We start from the raw sequence: 24,745 nt of genomic DNA, 5'->3' as shown, positions 1-24,745 counted from the left end.
AATAAGTTTCAATTCTTTAACCGTGTAATCTTTTCTAGGTTCATTAGGCATAGTCAATGAGGTATTATTTATGGCTTCTCTAGAGTCACAACAGAGTTGACTTGTTGCTGTATAGACCATATGATTTGCAAAGCCTAAAATATTTATTATCAGACGCTTTACAGAAAAGTTTGTCAACTTCTGCTTTAGAGAAAAGAGAACACATTCTTCCTACAGCTGTTCTAAATAGAAAGGAAACATAGATAATGAAACTGATAAGACATAGCTGACGTGTATGCGCTAATTAAGAAAGCTAAAAACAGAAATGTAGATGGCCAACAGGCATATGAAAAGATGCTCAACATCGCTAATCATCAAGGAAATGCAAATCAAAACCACAATGAGATATCACCTCACACCTGTCAGAATGGCTATCATCAAACAGAACACAAATAAATGTTGGTGAGGGTGTGGAGAAAAGGGAACCCCTGTGCACTGCAGGTGGGAATGTAAATTGGTGCAGCCACTGTGGAAAACAGTATGGAGGTTTCTCAAAAAACTAAAAATAGAACTACCATATGACCCGGCAATCCCACTCCTGAGTATATATCTGAAAAAAAAAAAACACCCCACTAATTTGAAAAGATTCATGTACCCCAATATTCATAGCAGCATTATTTACAGTTGCCAAGATATGGAAACAACCTAAGTGTCCATCAACAGAGGAATGAATAAAGGAGATGTGACACACACACACACACACACACACACACACACACACACACACACACAATGGAATACTACACAGCCATAAAAAAGAATGAAACTTTGCCATTTGCAGCAACATGGATGGACTTGGAGGGTATTTTGTCAAGTGAAATAAGTCAGATACAGGAACACAAATACTGTATGATATCACTTATATGTAGAATCTAAAAATTACAACAAACTAATGAATATGACAAAAAAGAAGCAGACTCACAGATATAGAGAACAAACTAGTACTTGTGGGGTTGGGGGAATATAGGGGTAGGGGAGTGGGAGGTATAAACTACTGAGTGTAAGATAGGCTCAAGGATGAGTTGTACAACATGGGGAACATAGCCAATATTTTGTAATAACTATAAATGGAGAGTAACCTTTAAAAATTGTATAAAAATTTTTTAAATGAAATTTAAAAAAAGAAAGCTGATAAACAACATTTGCAAAATCTAGTTCAGCTAACATGCTGCTAAGTTGTAGCTTATATTTATTAAAATCATTAAAATTAGCAATTGTTATACTAAGTAACTCAATGGTAATTTTATTTTTGTTTTGGTACCCCAGGTTTTATTGGATCATGAGCGTAAATGCAACTGTTGTCTTTCTGGGACTGTCTTATATCCAGCACTCGGCGGCCTGGGCCCTGGTCTTACTTACTCCTTTTATGTCTACACTTACGGCTCTGATAACCCTTCATATGATGCACTATAACCTGATTTATCAGCCAGAAAAATGTAAGCAAATCACACTTTACATTGATTTTTTTGGTTCTTATGGTTTTTTCAACACATCTTCTTCCTCTCGGATTCCCTATAACTTCTCTTTCAACTCAGAGAATTTGTAGAGTCTGTCAGTTATTATACTTGAGAGCAACAGATTCTTCAAGAATATCAATAATCTCTATCTTCTTTGATCAAATTGTTCCATGTTTGGGCAGTGAGGTCCTCTTCATGCTGGCCCTGAGTCCTTCAGACAAGCCTGTGTTGTCTTTGAATGTTTCCTTGCTTTCTGGTATGCCAAGATATTCTATGGTCATCATTCTCTTCCCTGAACTTTGAATCATCTCTTTCTTAAAGAACTGTTTCCTTTTCTTGTATATATACTGGTACTTAGAGACCACAGTCTTGGTGATGGAGATGCTCATCGCTACTTAGTCCATCACGGTTTCTCGGTCTTTTCAATGCACAGACCTAGAAAATGTCCTTTTTTTTTCTCTAAGATAACATACATTTTGGACTATACGAATACCCTAATCAAAACTGGAACTACAGGATTTTTACTTAACCTTATCAAACTCAAGTTTTTTTCTACTTCTTCCCATGCCAAAATCCCAGTTCACAATGATTATTGACAGTCTCAAAATTCTTCTTACAGTTTTTTTCTTTATGTTATAATCCCTGGGAATGTACACTAAGATGATTATGTTTTAAAGTCACTTGGTATAGTTCCTCTCTGTTTGGTTATGCCACTAACATTAAATACAATTAAGCTCATTTGTTCCATTTGTGAGGTTAGGTTTTTTTTTAGTTGTTGATAGAGTGTAATATGATTCTTATTTTGTGCTAAGCACTTTACATCCTGTATCTCATTTAATACCATATCAACAATAGGAAATAGTGTTAAAATTCACTTTTTGCATGTAAAGATTTAGACAATAGTTACTAAAATCTGGACCCAGACCATTCCTAATAAATTGGGAAAAAGCACAGAATCTTAGTAGCTCTGAACCCACAAGTCTCCTATCCAAAGTATTTCTATATTATATTATACTCAGTCTAGCCCACTCAAAGCTAAATGTGAAAACTGTCAAATAACTCATATAAACCTGTCATAGGCATATATTGTTTAACATCCAGCACTGATCCCCCTTAAATCATAGTAACAATACTTCCTATATCTTTGAAGGACCCACAGGTCTTTGGAGACCTTATTGAGCTACACTGTGAAGCCTTGCATGTTGGACTTTTCAATTACATATCTGCATAAATCAGGTTTTTCCTTCTTCCAGTTTTAGTGAGATATAATTGGCATACAGCACTATATAAATTTAAAGTGTACAACATAATGATTTGACTTCCATATGTTATGAAGTGATCACCACAATTTTAGTGATGATACATCACCTCATATAGATACAAAATACAAGAAAAAAATTTAAAAATTTTTTCCTTGTGATAAGAACTCTTAGGATTGACTCTCTTAACAACTTTCATCTATAACATACAGTTGTGTTCATTATATTAATCATGTTGTACATTACATCCCTTGTACTTAGTTATCTTATAACTGGAAGTTTATACCCTTTGACCATTTTTGTCACCATACAAAGATATTACATTGTTATTGATTACATTGTCCATACTGTATATTTCATCCCTGTGACTCATTTATTTTGTAACTGGAAGTTTATACCTCTTAATTTCCTTCATCTATTTCATTCATCCTTTAAAAATCCTGAGGTATTTTTAAAATTTGAAAATTTTAAATACCTGGAAGCATTTTTAAAATTTAATTTTGTTTTAAATCATAAATAATTTCATGGATCTAAAATTCATGTACAAACAAGGTCTACTTATATTCCTATATCCCCTCTATTCCTTTAGGTGTCCATTTGCATATTTTTAAAGAATCATCCTTCCATTTTTTAAATAAAGGAAAATACTAAAATTGTATATATGTGTATGTATCTCTATGTATATGTATGTATTTCCCCCCTTCTCCTATAACAGTAGCATTTTATTCACACTTTTCTCACCTGCTTTTTTCATTTAATATAACCTAGGAATTGCTTCATAACTGTATATAACAATATTCCTCATTGTATAGAGAAAGTATAGACTTTTTTCTAGCTGGATAGTACTCCATTGTTTATTTTACCAGTCTTATATTGATGGATGTTTGGTTCGTTTCTTTACTTCTGCCACATTAAATAGGTTCTAAAGAATAGCTTGGTGCATACCTCTCTTAGCATTTTTTCCCCAGCAGATCTTTAGGATAGATTCCTACAAATTGGATTACTAAATCAAAAAGTAAATCCACAGATAATTTTGCTATATATCACCAAATTCCCTTCTATAGTAGTTGTACCATATTGTATTTCCACCAAAAATGTATGACAATGACTATTTCCCTACAGTCTCTCCAATTTTTTTCAATTTCTAGATTTCTATACACTGAAGATATTCTTTGTTTACGATAAAAGTTGCGAATATTATTCCCCATTTGTCATATATCTTTTAATTTTGCTTCTTGTGTTGTTATCCATGCACAACACTTATTGTTTGTTTATTCGTTTTGTCTTTTGTGTGGTTTTTGTTTGTAATCAAATTTATCAGTCTTCTCCGTTATTGCTTCTAGATTTTGATTCATGGTGAAAAAGTTTTCCTCATTCCCAGATTATAAAGGAATTCATTCATATTTTCTTTTGGTATATATATTTACCTTTACATCTGTGACCCATTTGGAAATTATATTAGAATAAGTTTTATGAGTGAACTCAATTTTATCTTTTTCCCATATGACTGTCACATTATCCAACCTCACTTATTACAAAGTTTCTATTTTCCCCACTAATTTGAGATGCCACCTTCCTCGTATATTGCCACTTGCATATCTAGAGTTTCTGTTCTGTTCCTTTGGTTAGTCAGTCTACCTATATTCATATTCATCTATCTTGTTTAACTCTGACCTTTATTTCTAAATAACACATTTTACTTTTAGTAGTACTTTGACTGCTACCACTGTTTCTACCACTTACCTCTACAACTACCACTAATAGCAATGCAATAAATTATATTTTTAAAAATTCACTGTTGTTACTTCATTTCTCCACATACCAGTGAGGTAGGCAAGAAGGGCCCCATATTTCCTTTTACAGACTAGACTCCATGTCCTATGCCTCTGCTCCTGTACCAGCCTGAGCTATCTTTAGCATTTCACCTACCATGTTGTGTTGAAATGATCTATTTCTGAATATAGTTACAAATTCCTGTGTTGTGTACATACTTGGAATATGGTAAATTCTCAGTGTTTGTTATTGTTAAACTGAGTACAGAAAATGAGACATACTTGAATTAAATGACTTGCCCAAGATGTCACAGGCAGTGGCTGAAGTGGAACCAGAACCCAGGCCTACCTTTTCTCAGGCTAGAGCTCGTTTTATTACACCACATAGTGAAGCAGTGAAACAGGGAAAACATCATCCCCAGAAGCCTCTGCCTTGTTTCTCAGAGCTTTGTGTTCTGTGGGTCACAGCTAGGCAGTACACAGCCTCCTGTACACAGCCCCCTGGCAGTCTGCGGAATGGGTTCATTATGCAAAAAGGGTCTGAGAGATCCTCTCTGTCCGCCCCAAAAAGGCAAAAAAGAGGAAAATGTAAAGGAAGTATAAACTTTTATCAAAGTTTATCAAACTTTTATCAAAGTTTTGACGTATTCTAAAGTGTGTAATTATCAAATAATTCTGATTTTTTTGTGACTAATTATGTATACATAATTTTCATATTCAAATTTTCTAAATAACTATTTGGCATCCAACCATTTGCTTCCTAATCTCCTATTTGAAAATATATTCATCTGAATAAAGAATTACAATTCTTCAAGTAATACAAATCTATCTGATCACCTCTGTTTACTGCCAGCCTACTCTAGCCCATATGTTACATATTTTAACATGTGATAAGGTAACTTTCCTTTGGACATTTACAAGAAAGAAACTGTATTCGCTGCAAGTAAAATTATAATATAAAATGTTCACCAGTGGTTTACTTTACACAATACTATATCAAATGAATATTTTGGAGTTGTTTTGCTTTGTTTTGTTTTCTATTTCCAAGTTATACGATCACCCAATTATGATGAAGTAAAACTCTGTCTTGCCTCTAGAAAAGTATATAATCCTTATTTTGGCTTCTTCCTCTCTGATGACTAAATTGGAAATTCCTCAAAGCTGTAATTCAAAGCCATAGGTGACCTTAAAGAAATGATTTTTTATATGCTACCTTTTATTTTAAGGTAACTTTTCAAATGTGGACCATGCATTCCATTATGTTTAGCTGTCAAGCATGGCCTTCATTTGCATTTCTTCCCACCGCTATAATTTTGAGAACTGGCAGGTGACCAAAGAAGAAAAAAATGTGCATCTACCATCTAGAGTGCAATGTAGGCTTTTTTTTATTATAATTAGGTAGCATAGATATTCATGATTAGATCAAGGTCAGAGGAGCAGAACATCAGAGCTAAGAACTTAAAGGTACAAAGAATAGAAAAATTGCTTTCTAAAGTTTTTTTTTTTTAAATAGTAATGGCTACAATCTTTAAGTTTTTCAATAAAGCATTTAAAATAGCTCATCTGTTTTATTTTAAAATGTGCACGCCTGGTGTGTTTGCCACGCATGTTTAAACTGGAGCTTGAAGTTTCGGTTGCATTTTCACTTCAGGTTTTTTTTCAACTTCCCATTTCTGCTCCTGATGCAGAAAACCAATTCGGGGATTATAATGACAATGGATTTTTTTCTTTTTAAGGCTGAGTCTACAAGACACACAAAATTATTTGTACAGAAGGCATGAGTTTTCTATTAAGTCTAATAGATTAATCCAGGAAGGTGGTGTGATGTTTAGATGTAGATGTTTTCACGGGGACATCCCTCCTAACACTCGGGATAACTACCTTTGGATGGGACAATGGGTGCTCCCTTTGGGTAGACAGATTACCATATAGCTCCTTTTCCTGACCGCTCTAACTTACTGGCTCCCTCTCAGTCCAGCTGATCAATTTAGGTTTATTACTTCCTCTTCTCTCTGACGTACAACCCATGTAGTTCATTGTCCACTCTTGGGTCCCTTTTCTCCTCTCACAGTCTCCTAATGGGGAGCCCTCCGATTTATTCTAGGGACCCCACTCTTCTCACCCTCTTTCATTAAGTAACCTCTAGTCCCACAGCTTCTAATGCCAACTATACACCAAACGCTCAATTTCATTTGACCTCTCTCCTCACCTTGAAACTCATATATCCGACTTCCTATTCAACATTTTGATTTTGTTATCTAGCGGTCATCTTAAATTTAACCTGACCAAAACTCAACTCTTGATTTACCCAACCGCAAACGGATTCCATTCTTGTCTTCTCCATCTTCATGTAAGTCACTGAAACCCAGTGGTTTAAGGGGAAGGAAAGTAGCATCCTCAAATCTTCTCATTTCTTCAACCTCTCCCCACATTGGAAGATCCTATTGATTCTCTAAAAACACATCCCATTCTGTTCACTTCTCTTCTTGCTGTTTTATGTCCAAGTCACCACGACTTCTTACCTGTATTCCAGCTTCCCCTCTTGTTCCTTAAAATCCATTATGCACACAACTACCAGAGTTCCAGAGTAACTTTTTAAAAATATACATCATATGTCCACTCTGCATAAAATTTCTTAATGGTTTCCCATAACATGGAGAATAAACTCCAAGCTCCTTACTTTTGGCCTGTAAAGTCTGATCCTGACCAAATCTTAGACCTCATCTCCTTCCAACATTCTACCTGAGCTACTGCCTCATTGGCCTTTCCTGTTCCTGAGCTTCTCCCCACTCATTTCTACTTCATGACATGCCTGATATATGCTTCCTCCAGGTCTTTTTGCCTATTTCCAGTCTATTCAATCCTCAGTTCAAATTTCAACTCTTTAGGTGTCCTCTATACCCTACCCACAATCAGTCTCTATCTTATTACCTCATTTTGTTTTCATCATTGAACTCACCTAGTATTTCCCTGATTGTTTAGTGTCTTCTCAGGGATCTCTAGATCTTGCTCACTACTATATTGTTAAGGCCTAGAAAAGTCCCTGACACATAGTAAGTACATAATAAATATGTTAAATGAATGAATGATTGCATTCACATTTGTTTGGCATCAATTATGCACACTTGGAGGGCTAAAATTTTAGACCTCATTTAGACCTAATCACTTCTTGTTCTTAACCATTTTGTTTTTGTTGCTTCATATCACCATATCAGATACAATTTTACTTGTTTAAATAAATTAATTTTTCAAAGTGTGTATTCAAGGCAGTGCTACTCAAATCTTGGTCCATGGGGTAGTGCTGTTTGTTACTGGTGTGCAACATAGGAAATAAAGACACTGAGAGAAAACATGTAGAAATATTATGGAAAGTTACATCATATGTCTGTTGAATCTAATAATCAAAAGATCAGGTTTTATATTTTGTATCTTTGTTTTTATTTTATTTTTTAGGTATTCTATTTTATCATATTTCACAAATGTATTGACCATGATAGTTGAAAAATTTTTTTTAAAAACTTATCTTTTAACACAGCTAGTTTCAGAAGCGCTAATCCGAACTACCTTTCTTTAGAAATAATATGATAGTGGTATTTAACTACTTAATAAGACTGGAGGTATCAATTTATCATGCATAAAAGCAGATCCAAATTTACCTTGTGACAAATAGTGATTTGTTTATACGGAAAAGAACTAGTGAGCTTAAAACATATTACATTCAATAAAGTCCTGAATTTAAAACATAGGAAGGAAATTGGGGAGAATGCCTCTTGAAATAACCCTTCATCCTGCAAATAGTTATCGTTTAATAATAAAGTCTATTTGAAAGCACAGAGTAAGTTGGATCAATGCCAGTAATGACCCTCCTGTCTACATGGTACTGTTTCACAAGAGTTGAGCAGAGAACAGGTTGATGAGCAACAGAGATAAGATGAGAAGAAAATGTCAGGAAGTTAAGCCTCCTAGCCCAGACCTGTTCAAATTCAGTCTCTAGACTGTTCATCAAGACATTCTCAGCTTTCATCTTACCAAAATCTTAAGTAAACTAATTGAAATAGCTGGGAATACTCTCCTAATAGAGAAGTTCTTTCTCCAGTAGTAAAGAGATGTCCCAATTACTTTCTTGTTAAGAGACGCAGACCTTGGTCACTCACAGGTGCTTCTGTTCCCTTGGCCTTCTCAGTTCCGGTCTGGCCACAGTGACTAAGAGGCAGTAGTGACTGTAGATATGAGCATATCTCCTGCCAGCAATTATCCCGACATACTTCCACTTGACCTCAACACACTTCACAGAGGCCTCTGCTGTAATCACTCTTGGTCATTACCAATTTGGGCTGGATTGGATTCAGTGACTTAGAGGTGAAAGGCTCCATATTCAATTACCAGGCTCCCAGCTTCCTCAATTAATCAAAGACTGACATAATAGGTCTATTACAACTCTTAAAGAAAAGACCAGATCAAATCACTATCATCACTCTATAACCATAAAAAGAAATATTAATAAATATCCTTTATTTAAATATAAAAACCAATACTCTGTGGCGTTTAAATGAACTTGGTTAGAAGGCATTTCACCTAGCATTTTACTATAGGAAACTTGAACATAATTAAAATGATGATCAAACTATTATCTGAGTTTCTACAGCAGCTTTCTTTGGAGAAACTCAAACATTTTAATATTTATTTTATCGTTTATCCTGCAACCATGGTTTAGTGTCTTGGTAATTTGTGAAAGGGTTTATCTGGTCAAAAGGAGTGCTATGAAAAGTTGTATCATGATGGCGCAGCTGAACTGCTAACCAAACCGGGATCTCTTATCTGTCATTGTATCAGGAAGTCCTAATGGAGTCAAAGAAAAGGTGAAATCTGAAAGATCATAAAAGAAGCAACAATGAGATTGCAAATCACTAGCAGTAAGTGATTGCAAACATCTAAAGCAATAAAATACTTCTGATGCTAAAGCAACAGCCATATAAACCCAGAGGAAACTACTGGAAAAGTCAAAAGCCAACTAATCTAATCTGAACTTTTAGTGACACTATCAACATACATAAAGTCATTTGAAGAGTTCAAAGTTTAACCTTATGTCTGAAATTCAAGGATAAAGTCAAAGCAGAGAAAATATTTCCTTTCATCTACATGTCAAAATAAGAAACCACCTTCTACCTAACAAGGAAAGTGAGGATTATTTATATGGCAATTTATATTAAAAAATAGTACCAGTTCTTTGTGTTAAGGCTGTAAATGAAACTTCAGGTTGTCTTATTCATTAATGTGTTCAAGTTAGAGGCTTCTGAGAGATTCTGAAATCTTTTACTTTGGTGCTTTATTTTGTCACCTTTCTTCCCTTTTTAATATGCTTCCACTGATCTTAGCTTTTTCATTTTTTACATCATCTGTCAGGCACCACCTTGGGCTGGTCACCAGGATGCCAGAACCCTTGTCAGAAGCTTACTCCTTTGAATTCAACCCCTTGGGTGCTAAAATCTTCTCAATCACTTTACTGCTTTTCATCCTTACAATTGTCATCTTTCTGATTGACATTTTGGAAACTTGAAGAACAGTTCCTTCACTAATATGTAATATTTCCAATTGCTTGCAGGTTGCTCCCTCCTGACAACCTTTGGGATGTTTGTTAATGCACTAAAAACATGCTGTCTGCAGCACTGCCACCTTGGCGGAGGTGTGACAAGCTGGTTAGACCATGCCAAGGAAAAAAATGGCAGCCGCTATAGTGAGCTCCATGTGGAAGACACAAAATTTTTCTTCACCCTTCTCCCTCTCTTCATTTTTCAGCTCCTCTACAGAATGTGCATTATGCAGGTGAGGAAAGGTAATTAATACTACCCCTACCAACAACCAAATGATTGCATGTTAACATAACAAGTAAACGTTTCTTTTCACCCCAACAAGCGCTTCCCATATACTTCATTAGGCTGTTATCATATAAATACATTACAGGCTCTAATTTTAAGAGCTAAGTGGGGTCAGACAGAGGCATACCTGAGGAGGACCTGGGTGTAATGTTTCCCCTATAGAACTATGAATGTCTGTCAGTAGGTGCAGACAATACTTCAGAGAATTTGTCATAAGGCCTAAGAGTAATGCACAAAAATATGAGATCTATGGATAATTACCCAACTACTTCCTTCCAAAGGTTTTGCTTTCCTCCTTGACCAAGCCTTTAAAAACTGGTACTAACAAGTAGCTAAACTGGCTGATTTGAGTACCACCCCCCACTGTACTCTTAAGTATAAATACTAATCAGCAAATGATTCTTTCCCTACCAATTCTTAGTTCCCTTGGTGAATCAGTCCCTATGCTATGAGGAAATCAGGGGGAAAATACTAAGTCCAAAGTACTCTTTATAAATATATGTGATTTTAATACAATTTTAATGTAGTAATGGTCAAAGATTCACTTACTTATGAAGAAATATAAATGATTATAAGAAATAGAAGAAATTTGGGACTCTTCATTACTAACCTCTACCTTGGAATTAGATGGCTAATGAGTGAGTTATATTCTTAAATCATAGAATAATAGAGCTGGGAAAAAACTTAGAGATTAACTTATTCAACTACTTCATTTGTTGAAGAGGAAACTGAGGCTCAGAAAAATTAAGTGATTTTGAAGGGGATAAGGAGGTCATACAGTGAATAGTAGTGAAGGAAAAGCAGAATCTACCTTCTTATTCTTAGTACAATGTTTGCTTCTCTAAACCAGGGGTCAGCAAATTATTACCTGCAGGCCAAATCAGCCCACTGCCTTTTTCATATGTCCTGCCAGGTAAGAAGGTTTTTACATTTTTCTATGGTTTAAAAAAATCAAAAGAAGAAAAATGTTTTGTAGCAAAAGACAATTATATGAAATTCAAAATTCAGTGTCTGTACCCACAGACATAGAAAACAAATTTATGACTACCAAAGGGGAAGGGGGGGTGGGGAGGATAAATTAGGAGTTTGAGATTAACATATACACACTACTATATATAAAATAGGTAACCAACAAGGACCTACTGTATAGCACAAGGAACTATACTCAATATTTTGTAATAGCTTTAAGGGAAAAGAATCTGAAAAAGAATATATATATATATATATATATATACGAATATATGAATCACTTTGCGGCACATCTGAAACTAACACAACAATGTAAATCAACTATACTTCAATTAAAAAAAAGAAAGTAGCCCGTGCACAACAACAAAGACCCAGTGCAGCCAAAAATAAACAATGTGTTATTGGAACACAACCACTCCTGTTTGTTTGTCATAGTATGTCTGCTTATGCATGAAAACAGCAGAGCTGAGTAGTTGCAACAGAATCCACACGTGGAAATATTGTCTATCTGGCCTTTTACACAAAAGTTTGCTGACCCTTGTTGTAAACAATGCATGAAACCTAGGCTCATTTAGCAGATTCAACCTCTCTCTTGACTCCACAATAGTAAATGGAACAAAAACACAAAATTATTACCTGTATACATGTCATTAATAGCATGAAAACACACTCCCTCTTGCGAGCGCACCAGAATCACAACTAACTGCTGAATAATCATCAACAGGAAGACACTGGAACTCACCAAAAAAGATACCCCACATCCAAAGACAAAGGAGAAGTCTCAGTGAGATGGTAGGAGGGGCACAATCAACAATAAAATAAAATCCCATAACCGCTGGGTGGGTGAGTCACAAACTGGAGAACACTTATACCACAGAAGTCCACCCACTGGAGTGAAGGTTCTGAGCCCCACGTCAGGCTTCCCAACCTGGGGGTCTGGCAACAGGAGGAAGAATTCCCAGAGAATCAGACTTTGAAGGCTAGTGGGATTTGATTGCAGAACTTCCACAGGACTAGAGGAAACAGAGGTTCCACTCTTGGAGGGCACACACAAAATAGTGTGTGCATCAGGACCCGGGGGAAGGAGCAGTGACCCCATAGGAGACTGAACCAGACCTACCTGCTAGTGTTGGAGGGTCTCCTGAAGAGGCGGGGGGTGGCTGTGACTCACTGAGGGGACAGGGAAACTGGCAGCAGAAGTTCTGGGAAGTACTCCTTGGCGTGAGCCCTCCCGGAATCCACCATTAGCCCCACCAAAGAAACTGTAGGCCCGAGTGCTGGGTTGCCTCAGGCCAAACAACCAACAGGGAGGGAACGCAGCCTCACCCATCAGCAGAGAAGTGGATTAAAGTTTTTCTGAGCTCTGCCCACCAGAGCAACACCCAGCTCTACCCACCACCAGTCCCTCCAATCAGGAAGCTTGCACAAGCCTCTTAGATAGCCTCATCCACCAGAGGGCAGACAGCAGAAGCAAGAAAAACTACAATCCTGCAACCTGTGGAACAAAAACCACATTCACAGAAAGATAGACAAAATGAAAAGGCAGAGGACTATGTACAAGATGAAGGAACATGATAAAACCCCAGAAAAACAACTAAATGAAGTGGAGGCAGGCAAACGTTCAGAAAAAGAATTCAGAATAGGGGCTTCCCTGGTGGCACAGTGGTTGAGAGTCTGCCTGCCGATGCAGGGGACACGGGTTTGAGCCCTGGTCTGGGAGGATCCCACATGCCATGAAGCAGCTGGGCCCGTGAGCCACAGCTGCTGAGCCTGCGCGTCTGGAGCCTGTGCTCCGCAACAGGAGAGGCCACGATGGTGAGAGGCCCACGCACCACGATGAAGGGTGGCCCCCGCTTGCTGCAACTGGAGGGAGCCCTCGCACAGAAGCGAAGACCCAACACAGCCAAAAATAAATAAATTAATTAATTAAATTAAAAAAAAAAAAAAGCAAAAAAGAATTCAGAATAATTATAGTGAAGATGATCCAGGACTTCGGAAAAAGAATGGAGGCAAAGATGGAGAAGATGCAAGAAATGTTTAACAAAGACCTAGAAGAATTAAAGAACAAACATCTAGAAGAATTAAAGAACAAACAAACAGAAATGAACAATACAATAACTGAATTGAAAAATACACTAGAAGGAATCAATAGCAGAATAACTGAGGCAGAAGAACGGATAAGTAACTTGGAAGACAGAATGGTAGAATTCACTGCTGCAGAACAGAATAAAGAAAAAAGAATGAAAAGAAATGAAGACAGCCTAAGAGACCTCTGGGACAACATTAAACGCACCAACGTTCGCATTATAGGGGTCCCAAAAGGAGAAGGGCGAGAGAAAAAACCCAAGAAAATATTTGAAGAGATTATAGTCAAAAATTTCCCTAACATGGGAAAGGAAATTGCCACCCAATTCCAGGAAGTGCAGAGAGTCCCAGGCAGGATAAACCCAAGGAGAAACACACCGAAACACATAGTAATCAAATTGACAAAAATTAAAGACAAAGAAAAATTATTAAAAGAAACAAGGGAAAAATGACAAATACAAGAGAACTCCCATAAGGTTAAGAGCTGATTCCTCAGCAGAAACTCTACAAGCCAGAAGGGTGTCACACGATATACTTAAAGTGATGAAAGGGAAGAACGTACAACCAAGATTACTCTACCCCGCAAGGATCTCATTCAGATTCCACTGAGAAATCAAAAGCTTTACAGACAAGCAAAAGCTAAGAAAATTCAGCACCACCAAACCAGCTCTACAACAAATGCTAAAGGAATGTCTCTAAATGGGAAACACAAGAGAAGAAAAGGACCTACAAAAACAAACCTAAAACAATTAAGAAAATGGTAATAAGAACATACATATCAATAATTACCTTAAATGTGAATGGATTAAGTGCTCCAACCAAAAGACACAGGTTCGCTGAACGGATACAAAAACAAGACCCATATGTATTCTGTCTACAAGAGATGCACTTTAGACCTAGGGACACATACAGACTGAAAGTGAGGGGGTGGAAAAAAATATTCCATGCAAATGGAAATCAAAAGAAAGCTGGAGTAGCTATACTCATATCAGATAAAATAGACTTTAAAATAAAGAATGTTACAAGAGGCAAGCAAGGACACTACATAATGATCAAGGGATCAATCCAAGAAGAAGATATACCAATTATAAATATATATGCACCCAACGTAGGAGCACCTCAATACATAAGGCAAATGCTAACAGCTCTAAAAGAGGAAATCCACAGTAACACAAAAATAGTGGGGGACTTTAACACCTCACTTACACCAATGGACAGATCACCCAAACAGAAAATTAATAAGGAAACACAAGCGTTAAATGACACAATAGACCAGATAGATTTAATTGATATTTATAGGACATTCCATCCAAAAACAGCAGATTACACTTTCTTCTCAAGTGCCCACAGAACATTCTCCAGGATAGATCACATCTTGGGTCACAAATCAAGCCTCGGTAAATTTAAGAAAACTGAAATCATATTAAGCATCTTTTCTGACCACAGCGCTATGAGATTAGAAATCAATTACAGGGGAAAAAACGTAAAAAATACAAAAACATGGAGGCTAAACAATGTGTTACTAAATAACCAAGAGATCACTGAAGAAATCAAAGAAGAAATCAGAAAATACCTAGAGACAAATGACAACAAAAACATGATGATCCAAAACCTATGGGATTCAGCAAAAGCAGTTCTAAGAGGGAAGTTTACAGCAATACAATCCTACCTCGAGAAACAACAAAAATCTCAAATAAACAATCTAACCTTACACTTAAAGGGACTAGAGAAAGAAAAACAAAGAAAACCCAAAGTCCATAGAAGGTAAGAAATCATAAAGATCAGAGCAGAAATAAATGAAATAGAAACGAAGAAAACAATAGCAAAGATCAATAAAACTAAAAGTTTGTTCTTTGAGAAGATAAACAAAATTGACAAACCTTTAGCCAGACTCATCAAGAAAAAGAGGGGGAGGACTCAAATCAATAAAATTAGAAATGAAAAAGAAGTTACAATGGACACCGCAGAAATATAAAGCATCATGAGAGACTACTACAAGCAACTCTGTGCTAATAAAATGGACAACCTGGAAGAAATGGACACAGTCTTAGAAAGGTATAACCTTCCAAGACTGAACCAAGAAGAAACAGAAAATATAACAGACCAATCACAAGTAATGAAGTTGAAACTGTGATTAAAAATCTTCCAACAAACAAAAGTCCAGGACCTGATGGCTTCACAGGTGAATTCTATCAAACATTTAGAGAAGAGCTAACACCCATCCTTCTCAAACTCTTCTAAAAAATTGCAGAGGAAGGAACACTCCCAAACTCATTCTATGAGGCCACCACCACCCTGATACCAAAATCAGACAAAGATACTACAAAAAAAGAAAATTACAGACCTATATCACTGATGAATATAGATGCAAAAATCCTCAACAAAATACTAGCAAACAGAATCCAACAACACATCAAAAGGATCACACACCATGATCAAGTGTGATTTATCCCAGGGATGCAAGGATTCTTCAATATACGCAAATCAATCAATGTGATACACCATATTAACAAACTGAAGAATAAAAACCATATGTTCATCTCAATAGATGTAGAAAAAGGTTTTGACAAAATTCTACACCCATTTATGATAAAGACTCTCCAGACAGTGGGCATAGAGGGAACCTACCTCAACATAATAAACATATATGACAAACCATAAAAGACAAACCCACAGCAAACATCATTCTCAATGGTGAAAAACTGAAAGCATTCCCTCTAAGATCAGGAACAAGACAAGGATGTCCACTCTTGCCACTATTATTCAACACAGTTTTGGAAGTCCTAGCCACGGCAATCAGAGAAGAAAAGGAAATAAAAGGAATACAAATTGGAAAAGAAGAAGTAAAACTGTCACTGTTTGCAGATGACATGATACTATACGTAGATAAGCCTAAAGACGCCAGCAGAAAATTACTAGAGGTAATCAATGAATTTGGTAAAGTAGCAGGATACAAAATTAATGCACAGAAATCTCTTGCATTCCTATACACTAACAATGAAAGATCAGAAAGAGAAATAAAGGAAACAATCCCATTCACCATTGCAACAAAAAGAATAAAATACCTAGGAATAAACATACCTAAGGATGTAAAATACCTGTACTCAGAAAAACTGTAAGACACTGATGAAAGAAATCAAAGATGACACAAACAGATGGAGAGATATACCATGTTCTTGGATTGGAAGACTCAATATTGTGAAAATGACTATACTACCCAAAGCAATCTACAGATTCAGTGCAATCCCTAGCAAATTACCAGTGACATTTTTTACAGAACTAGAACAAACAATCTTAAAATTTGTATGGAGACACAAAAGACCCCAAATAGCCAAAGCAATCTTGAGGGAAAAAAATGGAGCTGGAGGAATCAGACTCCCTGACTTCAGACTATACTATAAAGCTACAGTAATCAAGACAATATGGTACTGGCACAAAAACCAAAATATAAATCAATGGAACAGGATAGAAAGCCCAGAGATAAACCCACGCACCTATGGTCAACTAATCTATGACAAAGGAGGTAAGGATATACAGTGGAGAAAAGACAGCCTCTTCAATAAGTGGTGCTGGGAAAACTGGACAGATACATGTAAAAGAATGAAATTAGAACACTCCCTAACACCATACACAAAAATAAACTCAAAATAGATTAAAGACCTAAATGTAAGACTGGACACTATAAAATTCTTAGAGGAAAACATAGGAAGAACACTCTTCGACATAAATCACAGCAAGATCTTTTTTGTCCCACCTCCTAGAGTAATGGAAATAAAAACAGAAATAAACAAATGGGCCTAATGAAACTTAAAGGTTTTTGCACAGCAAAGGCAACTGTATACAAGATGAAAAGACAACCCTCAGTATAGGAGAAAATATTTGCAAAGGAATGAATGGACAAAGGATTAATCTCCAAATATATAAACAGCTCGTGCAGCTCAATATTAAAACAAACAACCCAATCAAAAAATGGGCAGAAGACCTAAATAGACATTTCTCCAAAGAAGACATACAAATGGCCAAGAGGCACATGAAAAGCTGCTCAACATCACTAATTATTAGAGAAATGCAAATCAAAACTACAATGAGGTATCACCTCACACCAGTTAGAATGAGCATCATCAGAAAATCTACAAACAACAAATGCTGGAGAGAGTGTGGAGAAAAGGGAACCCTCCTACACTGCTGGTGGGAATGTAAATTGATACAGCCACTATGGAGAACAGTATGGAAGTTCCTTAAAAAACTAAAAATAGAATTACCATATGACCCAGCAATCCCACTACTAGGCATATACCCAGAGAAAACCATAATTCAAAAAGACACATGCACCCCAATGTTCATTGCAGCACTATTTACAATAGCCAGGTCATGGAAGCAACCTAAATGTCCATCAACAGACAAATGGATAAAGAAGAAGTGGTACATATATACAATGGAATATTACTCGGCCATAAAAAGGAACAAAATTGGGTCATTTGTAGAGACGTGGATGGATCTAGAGACTGTCATACAGAGTGAAGTAAGTCAGAAAGAGAAAAACAAATATTGTATATTAACGCATATATGTGGAATCTAGAAAAATGGTACAGATGAACCTGTTTGCAAGGTAGAAATAGAGACACAGATGTAGAGAACAAACGTATGGACACCAAGGGGGGAAGCGGCGGGGTGGTGGTGGTGGTGGTGTGACGAATTGGGAGATTGGGATTGATATGTAGACACTGATGTGTATAAAATTGATGACTAATAAGAACCTGCTGTATAAAAAAAATAAAAATCTAGAGGGGCTACATCGAAGATTCTGAAAGAAGCTGGGGATGTGCTCCTCTGACTTCTTCCAAGTAAGCAGTCTGCCTCACGTGCTGGAGACTGGTTTGTCACCCATGCTAGAAACCAACATCCATCCTCTACTACTAAGGGGGTTTTCAGATTCTTAAAGAAAAAGGCCGCAGAAAATATTACATTATATTCACACAGAAAATATAAGTAAAGCCAAGCCGAATGAATCAGCTTTTTCTAAAACCTCAACTCCAAAAACTCTTTCTTCACAGGAGTTAATATTTCACTTCATGTTGCCAAACAAAACAAACTTTCAGCAATGGTATCAGAGAGACTTGGTGTTGGGAAATACTTTCACTGAGGCTGAAGTCTGATCCGGTGGCCTCTATTCTCATGTTAACGTCCACCTTCCATTCCAAGAAACTCATTTAAACATATTTATCACTACAGGGTAGAAACAGTTTGTAAATCCAGGTTAGCTGTTTCTAACATATGCCAGGAGTATTCAAACACAGCGATTTCAGATGATAGAGTAACTGCTTGGAAGTTATTTGGATTATTTTAACATAACTGAACTAAGAGAATCCACATTAAACTTTGGGTGCTTGTTCCTGCAATAAGTAAATGTAACAACTGCTATTTATTAGCTGCTACATAATGCTGGAGTTGTGATGGGCTTCCCTAACTTTTAATCATAAGAGCCCTCAACCAGCTAAGGTCTTTTGCTAACTGTTGATGGTTAGACTTCAAGCTTTGGTAGTGGGTGTATTCTTTTAACCTCAGAAGGGGAGGAGAAAGATGGTAGTTTTGTAAGCTTGGATAGACACTCTAAGCCACAGCTTTGACACACAAGTAAAAGCATGATGCCTATTTAGTTCTAGGGTAGTGTAGGTGAGCAGATAAGGTGTGCATATCTACAGGTGAACTTTTAAAACATATCACCATTTGCATCCCACATACTTTAATCACTGTCTCCCATATTGTTCTAGAACTGTACTATTCAATATGGTAGCCACTTGTTGCTCTTGAGCATTTGGAATGTGCCTTGTCCAAAATGAAACATACTATATGTGTAAAATACCAGATTTTGAAGACTCAATATGAAAAAAAACCCATGTAAATATCTCATTAATAATTTTTATATTGATCATGCTAAAATATTTTTACTTTATTGGGTTAAATAAATGTATTAAAATTTTTAAAAATATCATGAAAACATCTTAGAATGGAGAAATTAATCATGAGTACAAAATTACTAATGGTTCCGTGGGACGCCTCGAACCTTCTGTGCAAATAGCACAAATTACTGATTCTTACCTTCATAATGTAGTGACACCTGATTTTTTTTTTACTAAGTTCGAGTCTTCTCTGCAAACTGTTACATATTTTTAAATTCAACATAAATTAGAATAAATTTTGATAAGCTAATTTTTAAGCATATCACCAAACCTAGATGCCTAGTTTATTGCAAAGAACAAATACTAATACTTATTTACCACCTATATGTGTCAGAGCCTCTAAAAGATGACTTCACAGTGTTTAATTTAACCCCCAAAGCAAACCTAGAGGGCAGATTTTATTATTCTAAATTTGAGTCTCAGAGACATTAAGTGACTTGCAATTTGTTCTTGGTTACCCTACTAGCATATGGCAGAGTGACTATTCCTACCCCAGGCTGGTATCAATGCACACACTTTGCTGTTACCCACTATGCCTCTCTTGCAGCTGGGTTAAAAATCCCTGGTACAGACTATACAGGTTCCAAAATCATATACAGTAATGTTATACCAGAAACTTCAAAGAAAATGGTTAGAATGTACTGCTCAAGGGAGGCAGAGGAAACTTCCATTGGGATAGGTTGGAATAAGATTTTTGCCCCCAAATGAAATAATCACCAGTATAAAGGCGATCAAAATACCAAGAATAAAACATCATTGAATTCCATATTTTAAATTTAGTAGCCATTATTGATCTTCAGTTCCAAGACATACATTTAAAATATGTTGATATTAAGGCCAATGATGTTGCCATTTGACATTACTGGCCGTTCAAAGGTGAAAATGAATCTATATTGACAGCAGTTATTCCTGAATTCTCAGAGGCTTGTATGAAATAAAAGTATTTAAAATTTTAAAAGGAGATGATTTCAGAACTTGAGGCAGAAGCAGAAATGATTTCAAGCTTTCAAGACATCGGGGCCTTTTTTTAGATTATGCAATATATTAATATTGCTTCACTAAAGATTAATAGTACATTTGCCACATTATTAAGTTAACAGGTTTCTGTGTCTGTGATTCATGCCGATAATAACTTTATTCCTGTTAACAATAATTCTCGCTTGAAATCAGTAACAGAAACTTCCAAGTTGTGCTGAGATCCTTTCAGACTTAGAGTAGTTCTGCTGCCAGCACTATTTTAAAAACCATCCTTCATTTTCCTCTGACTGGGGATACATGCTTAATATTTTGATTGAACTAGGGCAGAACTAGCCAATACTCCCTTCCCTCTTGCCATCTGTACCCAGCCAAAACAATCCTGTTTACAATCCCAAGGGTCAAATTAAAGATTGGAAGATAAATTATCACCAGGACATATTTTATACAGATAGAAAGAAGCTCAGTGAAAATGTGGTCCATTCCTGGGTTTAGGCAGTTAACATAGCAATAGGCTCATTTTACAACTGGTGGGCTGGTTATGACTCTGCTTCTCCTTATACCTTCTCGAATTGCACAATTGATAATAGAGAAGGAGTTAGTGAAGGTTTCAAACAAGAAGTTGTCATCTGGATGTTTGAGCCGGGTTGCTCTCCCAGGATGGAGGTAAGGCAGGAATCCTAATGTAGTTCACACACTGTAAGAAAAAATGGAGAATCCATTCCTCAAGGACAAGACTTGGGTTGACTTTCTCGCCAAGCCACTCAGTAGCTTTGTGTGCCCCTGGGAATTAAAGAAATACTCTGTGCTACTAAAGATAATGACAAAGATGTGATTATTGCAACACAGCTCATGAACTAGAAAAGTGAGGAGATGCCCCTTTTCCTGTGACATTGTGCTTTAGTTCTGATGTTGTGACCTAATGAGAGGTTAGGAATACTTGAAGAGACTCCAAGTTAATGTTAGAGTTTTAGTTAGTATTAGGGTTTTTTTAAAAATGAAGAAATTCTAACACTACCTTGAGGGTTTCCAGTGAGGTAGAGGTGTTGTTGGTGTTTTGTTTTTGGTTTTTTTTTTTTCATTTCTGCTACTTTATTGTGCAACTCTTTTCATGGAGTTCCCTTTTTGGTCCTCTAGTGCCACACAATTAGTTTAAAAGGAGAGTATAGACACAAGTATGTTTTCTCTCCCTTTTCTCGTTTTACTTGGCTTATGTTAAAAACAAGGCCAATCCAGGGAGCCTATAAAGACAGCCTACAACAAGTAATGTGTTTCCTCACTGGGTCCCCTCTTCTTAGAGAAAAATCATTCTTACCTATTTTGCCATCAAACTCGATGCTATTTAAAGGATCTAGTCTAGCCCCAAACTATTTTTTAATCCAGGTGAAAATGAAAGTCTTAATACTTTCTACTGGCTTTTGCTTTATTGTTGGGAAAAACAAAAAGCTTATTTGCTTATATGCAAAATTTGTTACTTGCTTTCTTATGTGTCATCCCAAGCACAAAATTAGGGTCACTTTTACTTTTCCAAGGAAAATTAAGAAGATAGACTAGATGACAAAATATTCGTCCATAAAGAATCAGTAGAATTGTCAATAGACTAAACACAGTTCCTACTCTCCTTTGTCAGTTCATAATCATGACCTTGAAGACCTGGGGAACATCCAGCTCATCTGTCACAGAGTACTGGCAAGGGACAAGGCATCTGCCACAGGACACTTCCTCCAAAGTTACTTTAACCATTGTCTTACTGAATGGCTCTTTCCCCCTTCAAATACAGATTCCTTCAGGATATTATCTGCAGACCATGAATTCCAACCTGAATTTGGGTGGATTTCTTCTGCCAGTTGCAGTAATGAATGTCACCAGCATCCTACCACTACTAATTCTAGCTCCTTTCATGGAGTATTTCAGCACCTGCCTATTTCCCTCTAAGAGAGATGGCCCATTTCTGTTGGCATGCATTAGTAAGTACAACTTACCATTTCAAGTGAATGGTTTACAACTTTTAAAATAAAAAAACACTGTACTAGGATCTAAGCTAGCTATATGTTCCGGAGTAGAGTCTGATTTTGACAAATTGGGAAGAAGGTGAATTTGAGAGTGATTATGTCCATCTTCTCAAATCTCTACCTAGACATCAGTGTCCCATTTTCTTCTCATCCTTTTATGCTTCCTCAGAAGACACACATAAAGACTTGGTGCAACTTCCAGTGCCACCAAATGGCCTCTTCTTCTTCAAGTAAAGCAGTCTCTACTCCTAAGTCGATGCTGAGAATGTTCTTAAAAATTAACACAGGTAATGGACCTAAAAAATAATGCTGGGCTATACTTGGGAGGCTTTAACTTCTGAACCAGCAGAAAAATTTATTAAAAGTTAGTTGTATTCACAGCTTTAATATAGTACTTCTTCCAATAGTAAAGTGTATAACAATAATTTTCAAACATTTTTTCCAGCTTTATTGAGATATAATTGACACACTGTATAAGTTTAAGGTGCACAGTGTCATGAATTGATGCAAGTCTATATTGCAAAATATTTATCACAATAAGGTTAGTTAACACATCCTTTACCTCACATAATTACAGCTTTGTTGTTGTTATGGTCTACTCCTATTTTTTTTAATTAATTTAATTTATTTTATTTATTTTTGGCTGCATTGGGTCTTCATTGCTGCTTGTGGGCTTTCTCTAGTTGCAGCGAGCAGGGGCTACTCTTCGTTGCGGTGCGCGGGCTTCTCATTGTGGTGGCTTCTCTCGTTGTGGAGCACGGGCTCTAGGAGCGCGGGCTTCAATAGTTGTGGCACGTGGGATCTAGAGCACAGGCTCAGTAGTTGTGGCACATGGGCTTAGTTGCTCTGCGGCACGCGGGATCTTCCTGGACCAGGGATCAAACCTGTGTCCCCTGCATTGGCAGGCGGATTCTTTGGTCTACTCCCATTTTTTAAAGTGAAAAAAAATGTAGGACTTCTTACTCAGAACACAATCAATAGACTGTAAAATAAAATTTCTGCCAGTGAAATGGGAGAGGAGGAGCATTCAGGTCACACCCTCTTCTGCCTTGCTGTGGTCCCTCAGGTGCTGCCATGGAACAAGAGGACAAACGATGGTACAGGAAAACCAGGCTCACTCTAACGACCAGAGATGGGGGGTCTCAGCCCCTGCTCAGCTACTGAGCTGCTCCTGGGTGAATTGGAAAAGCCACTTAACCTTTTTTGTCTTCTAGTTCACTTATTCTTTTTATTGAGGGGAATGCCCGAGATAAATTTTGGGTTCCTTTGTTCTGTAAGACTTTTGAAATAATTCAGGGTGACATCAGTACCTGGAGCCCAGCTGGGACACAGAGTGAAAGCTCTATAAATGTTAACTAATATTGAGTCATCATTTGCAAGGGGCAGGTCTCATTGTTTGGTGAGTATAAACACAAAACAAAGGGAGTTTGAAACGCTTAAGAAATAGCACGCAATGGCAACCTTATGTCTTATTGTCTACTTGAGAAATAATTTCATTGAAATAGCCAAGGTCAAGCAACTGAAAGATTCTTTTCTCTTGGTTAACCAGTTGTTATTCTTAATTCCTCCTTTGTAGAGATCTGTGAAGACCAAGCAGTCTTCTAGTAATCCATTATTATATATTTTGCTGTTTCTCTGTTTATAAGTTACATTTTAGGGTATGTGCTTCCTATTTACCAAAGCCATCAACAAGATCACTCCAGATCACATCACAAAGTAGATTTGTTTTTGGAAAGAACTCAAAGTGACTAAACTCTCCCTAGTTTATTTTGTTATCTTCAACTGTAGAGGTCTTTAGTGTATATTCTGTTTTGATTTATTCCAGAAGCCAGTAACCCTGACATTCTTTATTGTCATAGGTTTAGGCAAACTATAAATCTTAATAGGTTTTGACAGTTCTTAAATCTTAAAAAGTGCTTTTTTTGTCTGCCAGTGAAATCCAAAACAGTATTAGTGAATGCCCGGCAGTATTTGAGGATACAAAAGAAAAGTAAGACATCGTACCTACCCACAGCAAGTGTACTATTAATATATTGAATGCAGAAAAAAAATGGGGGTAAATTTACATTGCAAAATCCCAGAAACTTTGGCAGTCTTGTCCAGAATCATGAAAATTCAGTCTAAGCTTCCAAATTATGCTTTAGTACTAAAAAAAATTTTTAATTGGGCTACTTTAGAGAAATATGGTATACAACATGGCTGAAAGAACTACTTTAAAAATCCTTCCTGGGAATTCCCTGGCAGTTCAGTGGTTAGGACTCCACATTTTCACTGCTGACCAAGTGAGGGCTCGGGTTCAATCACTGGTTGGAGAACTAAGATCCCGAAAGCCATGCTGTGC

General features: G+C 36.7%; 1 protein-coding gene across 1 annotated transcript in view; it reads left to right on the top strand.

The window, feature by feature from the left end:
• Positions 1–24,745, top strand: part of SLC15A5 (solute carrier family 15 member 5) — a 92,771-nt gene that overhangs the window by 15,682 nt on the left and 52,344 nt on the right. The window contains exons 3-5 of the mRNA XM_036867045.1: positions 1,306–1,475; positions 10,130–10,350; positions 22,173–22,359. Of these exons, the coding sequence (XP_036722940.1) occupies positions 1,306–1,475; positions 10,130–10,350; positions 22,173–22,359 (578 nt within the window). The remainder of the gene's footprint in view (positions 1–1,305; positions 1,476–10,129; positions 10,351–22,172; positions 22,360–24,745) is intronic.

This window comes from Balaenoptera musculus, chromosome 10 (genome assembly GCF_009873245.2).
Source record: "Balaenoptera musculus isolate JJ_BM4_2016_0621 chromosome 10, mBalMus1.pri.v3, whole genome shotgun sequence".
NCBI classification, from domain to species: Eukaryota; Metazoa; Chordata; class Mammalia; order Artiodactyla; family Balaenopteridae; genus Balaenoptera; species Balaenoptera musculus.
Note: the sequence above shows the minus strand (reverse complement) of the source record. Positions and strands in the feature narration are given on the sequence as shown.